The following is a 7,918-nucleotide window of genomic DNA, read 5'->3' on the forward strand; positions in this document are numbered from 1 at the left end:
GGGGAGCTGCAATCCCTGGCCTGGCTGCGGAGGGCTCTGCTCGGCAAGCACTGAAATCAGCAAGTGTGGCAGAGGCAGACTTGCCACCCCAGCCGAGCCCTGGCAGTGCTGGTGCCCTTCTCCTGCCCCAGAGACCTGTGCCCTTGGGGGGCTTCTGTGGCAGAGGGTAGGCAAAGCCCACATGCACTGGGCGCTGGGCTCCCTTCCTGCAGGGGCTATTGGCAGAAGCTCCTGGAACTGCTGACAGCTCTTGGTATCTGTCAGATGATTTTGCTTCTTCCTGGAATGAATTTTTTTCATGGAGAGGATTGGCAGTAGCACCAGAACACCATCAGTTTCTGAGTTTCCCAGGACAATGCAGACAACAGACATACTGTCAGGTGACATTTGAGACAATAACTAACAGAACCGCCTCAACCTTAGAGCTAATAACAGAACAACAAAGGTAAACAAGGGCAGCCATTTATCAAAACAGATTGGACTTAGAATATCTTTTAACTGAAGAGGGAAGTGTGTGTGGAAAAATTCAGTCCATCAGATTGTTGTTTACAAATAGACAATCATGGAAGGGCAGTGATGGACTTGTCAAGGGAAATTAGAAAGATTGCACTTGTACCCATACAGTGCAAAGTGGGAACCCATCTTGAACAGTGATTGATGGAATAAGTTATTCAGAAGGGCTTGGTGGAAAATGGTAGGATTTATAATATGTTCTTTGGCAGGACTCCTATTTCTCCCTTGTCTAATACCTTGTTTTCCCAGATTAATAACCAGTGTGGTACAGAATGTGCATTTGGTCGCCATATCTACAAAGCAAAAACAGTTTGTAGTTTAAATAGAAAAGACATTAAGCTAGGCAGTGGAAAGTATTAAGGTATTAAAGTTAAATTAAAGAAATAGCTATAATCTATGGTGATTCTAATAGTTATAAATTATCTCAACTGCTGGCTGTAATCAGATTATCCTATTAAGCATGTATATAGGAGTTTGGTAAACCCAACTGCCGTCTGGAGCCTGGGTGGCAGGTCCATAAGTCTCTAGGATCTTTTTTGGGGGTCACTCATCCTTTCCCCACCTTTGGGTACCTGCAATCTGGTCCCTTCAAGACCGTTCGAGGTCTTCATACATGGGTACTCCTAGTTTATCTCCTTTTTCAAAGGTAATAGGAAAAAACCCGGTTGGATTAACGCCAGGGTACAGCTTCCTCTCCATTCTGAGGGTAAATTCATGTACGCTCTCCTTCCGCAAATGAAATAAACAAATAGGGATGAATTTGATTGAGAAACCTGGAAAACAACTTTGATTAGAGCGCAAACAAAAGAACATAATCCAAACAGCAGCACAGGGCAACCCTCAAAAGACTCCAAAATTGGGGAAACGTAACAACTTACTTAACAATATATACAACACTGATAACCAATCATCAACAGGAACTCAGAACATAACCTTATATGTAAAACAATAATAACCAAACACCAACAAGAACCAAGAACATTACCTTATATGTCTTAGCGCATTTACATAACATGAACATAATCCTTCCCATTATCCCATCCTCCTCCCCATGATCTAACCCAATGTTTCTCACAGCCTTAGATTAATGGCCACTTCACAAACAGCCAAGGACAACTCATTGTCAATCCCTGTCAATCCAGCTCCCACAGGTGGATACTGGTGGGCTTGCCAGCTTTTTGGTGGTATCCCGTATGATTTCTTGTTTTACCAGATCTTGCACTCCACCTTCTTCTGAGATATCCCAATGTCCAGCCTTAGAGAAACAGATCCACTTTTCTCCCCATGAGCATCCCACCCCAATCCTTATCCTTCCTGGCCCTAAATTTTCTGCCACTCAGTAATTTTGTCCTTGAATGCTTCACGTTTCTAGCTTCTATGGGTCATAACAGACTATTTATGTGAGTGTGGGTCACCAGGTAAGAACCCAGGGTATTTCCATAATATTGATTTTGATAACATGGTGACACAGGAGCTGGCCACAGCGACAGGTCCACGCCACAGTGCTCGGTGCACGCGACGGGACAGGACGCGCCAGAGCGGTGCTGTGAGGAGCCCCCGCACAGCGCACTCGTTTGTGTCTGACCCGGAGCTTCTCTGAGCCGTCATTCTTGCAGGTGACCTCGAGGCCAGACCACAGGACTTGGTGACCTGTGGCCTTGCCGAGGCTTCTTTTCTTAAGGTGCCCTCGAGGGCAGACTGTGGGACCTGGTGACCTGGAGCTTATATATTTTAAATAGTAAAATAAAGTACCAAAATTTAGTCCCTAAAAACTAAAAAGAAATATTCAGAATACAATTTTTAATTAATATTATTACAATGATTATTACTAATTATAATTATTATGACTATTCTTTCTCTTTTATTTATCTTTTTGTGGGAATTTTTTCTTTTTCTTTTTTTTTTTTTTTGTGGTATGAAAGGTTTGCTTCTGTGAAAATGAAGCCAATATTTTAGATTTTAATTTACCTTCTTTCTCTTTTGTTTTTAACCTTTTCAGAATGTCCTATAATTATATTTTTTAGCAAAAACAGCACCAGACAAATGAAGATTTATAACAAATATCCAGGCTCTGGTAGGTGGTAAAATTCTGATTTTTTTAATATTTTTTCCCATTTTTTTGGGTTGGTGTTTTTCCTCTTTTTTTCACTGCAATTGCATCACAAGTAAAGACAATGAAAAAAGGTCACAGTGCATCATCATTTTCACCATTTTACAGAAGTTTCTAACAACAATGAGGATGGCCAAAACTAGAACAAAACACAAACAGGAGATAACTTCCAGTCCTATCAAAAAGGAAATGGGATTTTCTTGGAAAAAAAAATAAAAAACCCAAATAACACCAAACATTTGGGACCTCCCAGGCCTTGGTGACCTGTTGTGTTGAAATTTCTCCTATTCCACCTTCAAGTTATTCTTTTCAAATGGATTTGTTTGGAATCCTTTTTTATCCTTCTCTTCCCCTTCCTTTTCCTTCTGAAAAATTATTTTATTCCTAGTTCCTTTGTGCTTGCTTCCACACCAATTTCCTCATTCCCGGCACTATCTGGTATTTTTCCGAATCCGAATTGTGTCCAGCCTTGCTTCCCACCTCCCAGCCCCCTGAAATCACGACAAAAAAATCCCAAAAAACCTCAGAACACTGAATCAGCACAACTTGCATCAGCACTGCCATTGGAGTGTTTTCTAGACAAATGGGCAGAATATTTGGGATGAGCATCCACTATCCAGCGGGTCCATGGAATCCTGCAATGTGGAGGTGAAAAAAGCTGCTAAAATTGGGATTTTCTCTTTCTGGGAGTGTTTTTGAGCCCAGGATTATTCCCATGGGGAATAAAAAACCTAATCGGTTTTAACCAATCCATTTGGAATACTGCACATGACTCACCTGGGCTGGGAAAAAACAAGGGAAAAAATGGGAAAATCATGGATTTCCCACTTAATGGCTTCATCCCTTTGGAACGCTGCACATGGCTCACCTGGGCTGGGAAAAAATGGCAAAATCCTGGACTACACACCTGAGGGAGGGAATATGTTAATCCTGACTCATCCCAGGAACTTCCATTCCTCAATCAGGGATGGATGGATGGATTAGGGAATTCCCCAGTCCAGGACTGCCTATGACACCTCCAAGAAAACCATTTCCTTGCTTTTCCAACTCCACAAACTGAATTCCTGGATTATTTTCCATCAGGAAATTGTGTTTAATTAAAGTCTGGATTTTTTTCCCCAGCAATCCAGTCTTTGGCATTCCAACCATTCTACCAATCCCTATCCTAGGTGTGATTCAGAGGGCTGGGATCTCCTGGAAAAGGGGATTTATAGTTTCTTCCTTGGAACCCAAGGGCTCCAGTGCTGGCACACTGTAAGAGATGGTCTGCAGTTTCCCTCATTTGCCTCACGACCGTCACAAGAACAGAGACCGAGACCCTGAAAGATGCCAAGGCACTTGGTACAGGAGTTCTGGCCTGGTTGAGGTGGATGTTTGCCAGGTGATTCTTTGCAGGTGGGCTTGCTCTGCTGCCACTGTACACTGCCTTCATTCCTGCTGGTGAGCAGGGATGTGATAGATTGGCATTTAAGAAAACAAAAAGAAACACCTAAAGAAGTTAAAACTGCTGGAGGCTGATGGGAGTTTCTCTCCTGGCCAATAACTGGCCATTTCTGAGAACTGACAACAGTTTTGACCATTGAAAAGTGAGATCAACCTGTGAACACCACCTTAAGACCTAAGCCTGGGAATTTCTTTGTCTCTTTGTTTCCTGGCTGTGAAAGGAAACTGAGCTTTAGCTGGCTTCCATGCGGCCCGGGCAGGGGCTGGGCTGGGCCTGCCGCGGCTCCCGGCCGGGAGATGGGGCCTGCGGGGCTTGCCCCGGGCTCTGGCCGGGCCAGGCCGGTCCCTGGCTCGGCTGCAGGTTTTGCTGGGACTGAATTCACCACAGACTGTCGAGGAAAGAAAGAAAAAAGCTCTTGACCTGCGGTGTGCTGAGACAGTGACCACACTCTCCAGAGCAGCCATGAAGAATCTTCCATCGCAGACAGCTCCAGCTCCTGCTCAGGCAGAGATCACAGAACCATCTACAAAGCCTGGGCAAGATTTTAACCCTTTCATTACCCAGATGAGACTTGCAGATTAATCCTTTTATCCAGAGAGAAAAAGAGAGAGTAATCAACATGTAAAGAGACTTTATAAACTATCGAGGACAGTAAAGAAAAGCATTAAGCTTCAGAAGAGGTAGAGAATAAGGAGATGCTTTAATAAGCTGAAATATTTTTCTGTTAAAGCTATGGAGATGGACAATAGTGTTCTGAAAAAACTCCTTTAATTCATGACAGAGTATGTTGAGAGGAATAAAGTAGTTCAAAGTGTGGATTTTAAGCAAAAAGTAAAGTGATTGTGATACAGTGAGGTGCTGGAACAGAGGGGGAGAAGTAATAGTTGAAGATTTGTAGCTTTGTAGAGGCAAAGAGAAAACTTCTGTTTCCAGAGAAGCTCACAGAGATATATGAAGAGAACTTTTGCCTTTGAATAACTCATCCTTAAAAATGACATCCCTAGACTCATTGACCCATACACACCTCAGAGTGATGTGAAATGGGAAGAGACAACTGATGACAGATTTCCGGGCAGCTGGCATCAGAGAAATAGAAAGCTATAACAGAAATAGTTTTCTTGTGAAAAACTCCATATATTTGCAGAAGAAGACTTCTGTTTCTCTACAAAGATTAATGGAAAGACGATAGCAAGAATTGAGACTGTTGTAAACACCAAACTTTTTTTTGTCTCTATGTTGTCATGTGAACAAGGGAATGGTTGGGTAGTGGGGGAGAAAAGAGTTTTCTGGAAGTTTTATTCTGGTTTTCTTATTCTTGTAGTTCTGTTAATAAATTTTGTTTATTCCTTTTAAGGTTTAATCCTGTTTTGCTCTTGTTCTAATCCATATCTCACAGTAAGAAGTAAGTACGTTTTCTCGTGATTTTTTTAGTTGCTGCTTTAAAACCACAACAAGGGACTTGTAAGGAGTGGCCTGTTCTGTACCTTAGACCTGCTTCCCAGAGCAACAGGTCTGATCACAGCAGCCTAGAAATTTCCCCACCTCTTGGCCAGCTGGCCCTCGCTTTGAAACAGACTGTAAAAATGACTTTTCCAAGTTACTTTCTTTGAGAGAGATCTCCCCACAGAAGAAGACACCGGTGACCCCGTCTTTTGTGTTGGTAGCCATAACCCCTCCTTTTTCTCTCTTTTCACTTTGCCTCTTTATCCCTCTCTCCCCCTCTCTTTCTCTCCCTCTCATCTATCGCATAACCCATGTTGCTTGCACTAAAATAAAGATGCATTATTGCTGTTGTGATTTCAACTGAAATCCCTTGGTGTCCTTTTTGCACTCTGAGATCCAACAAACCTCTCATGACACCTGCTTGTGCTAGTAGATCATGAGATTTAAATTGGTGGCATGGACAGCATTTCTGACAGACAGAAGGGGCTGCAGGTTTTGTTGTGCAGTCTGTATTAGGGGAAGGATGTTTCGCTCCAGCTGCACCTAGCCCGACACCCCCAAAAGAGTGAACAAGGGGGGAAACTCAAATTTCCCACAAACTGTACACGCCGAGGTGAAAATCACCCCACGCTCGTTTGAGGGCTCTGTCTTCAGACTTTTGCAAAAGATCTCAGTGCAAAAGGGCGGGACTGTTTTTTCTTGTTGCTGTGTGTGAATTTTGACTGCTTGGTGTAGCAAAGAGACAACAAGAATTTTAAACTGAAGGAGTGCTTCCCAAGCAGATTTGGTCTCATCACCTGTCGCTGTCGGACACGAAATAAGTCACACGGACGCAGCTCAAGAGATGGTGAAAAAGAAGCAAACTTTATTTCTTCTCTCACAATTTATAGCTTTCTGACCATGGCCAGGGATTGGGTAGTCAGCATAACACCTTTCCAACCACACTGGCCGTAAGAGATGTCCATCAAGAGACGTGTAACAGAAGGAATGCATACATATCTATGTTTATAGTTACTGTCCTGGGAAAGTTCTTTAGAAACTATGTCAACAAGCTCCAAAGCTGAGTTTTCAGGGCGACAGTCACCCACACAGGGAAGCAAAGGGTGATGCAGCAAAAGCTGTGTGTGTGCGTAACTTAAGTTTATACCTCCCTGTAGTAGTTTTCCCTTTGTAAAACTGATTGAAAATGGTAGTGCAGAAGTTAAAGCTGCATTTTATGCCCTATTAGCAAAACACAGTGCCAGACCTTCTCTGGGAGGGGAAGAGTGTGCACTTAATAACTGGTTTAATTTGGGAAATGTAATGGATAGAATATGTTCCTTACAACATGAAACAAAATTTAAACTGGGCAAAAATATATACTCTGCTCAGTTTTGGGGGCTTGTCTTACAGAAGCTATAGAAACTCGCTTTAAGCAAAGAAGCAAGGAAAGAACTATTATAGACTCCCTTCAAAACCTAGTTGAAATTTTGCAAAAACAATTAGATGAAGAAAGGAATGAGATCCACCTGTTGCCAGCGGCCCAAAGAGAGGAACGTGTTAAAAATTCAAAGTGTGCTTACTCGCCAAAAGAAATAGAGGAGAGAGAAACCCCTCTCATTAATCAAATTTACCCTCAAAAAGAATTAACTGATGAAAAATTGTGGGGAGCACCGCTGTCCTCGCTTGAAACCTTTAATTAAAACAGAATATAATCATATCAATGATGAAGATATTGATCCACATACAACCATTGAAGAAACCCTGTGCACTGCTACTGAATTGCCTAAGTCGAAAAAGGAGTACAGGCATCTCCCTCACGAGTCAGAGACAAAATATGTATTGTGATTATCTCTCACTGGAAGAGATCAGATTCGAATGACAGAACAAGAAGCCAGTGGGTACTGGGGACATGGGGTCATCTCAACAGCAGGAGACAGACGTAACCCGTGGTCCCTAACTCAGCGTGCAGCTTATTGGGCAGCAGGGCTTAACCCCTTGGAAAGAGGAGACCTATAGCTATAGTTGGTACCCCTGACCAACTACTGGAAGACATGCACAAAGCTGCCTGCTTGCAAATGATACATGACAGAAAATTAACTACTGGTTATGAATCACCAATGCAATTACCTGTGAAATGATGACCCCTTTAATTTGAGGCCTTCCGGAATCACTTAAACCTACAGTAATTCTCCTTCAAAAAACCATAGCAGCTATAACTCCTGTTGTTGGCACTAAAAAAAAAGTGCACTGTGGGGGCCGAGGAATCAGCCGACAGAGGAGCGCTGGTGATCCCCTGCAGATCTTCATCATAGGCCAGGCACTTTGCCCTCCCAGTGAGAAAAGTGTCTCTCCCAGAAACCCTTTGGTGTTACATGTTAAACTCTTGTACCCCATTGGTGTTCTTCCCTGCCATTCCACCCTGCTAC

The 7,918-nt window shown here is 42.9% G+C and overlaps 2 protein-coding genes across 2 annotated transcripts in view; both read right to left on the reverse strand.

The window, feature by feature from the left end:
* Positions 1-7,918, reverse strand: part of TRPM8 (transient receptor potential cation channel subfamily M member 8) — a 688,444-nt gene that overhangs the window by 592,208 nt on the left and 88,318 nt on the right. The gene's annotated exons all lie outside the window — the stretch shown is intronic.
* The window catches only part of LOC107207218, an 8,005-nt gene continuing 3,094 nt past the window's right edge, over positions 3,008-7,918 (reverse strand). The window contains exon 5 of the mRNA XM_019007323.1: positions 3,008-3,114. Within this exon, the coding sequence (XP_018862868.1) occupies positions 3,008-3,114 (107 nt within the window). The remainder of the gene's footprint in view (positions 3,115-7,918) is intronic.

This window comes from Parus major, chromosome 7 (genome assembly GCF_001522545.3).
Source record: "Parus major isolate Abel chromosome 7, Parus_major1.1, whole genome shotgun sequence".
Taxonomy (NCBI): Eukaryota; Metazoa; Chordata; class Aves; order Passeriformes; family Paridae; genus Parus; species Parus major.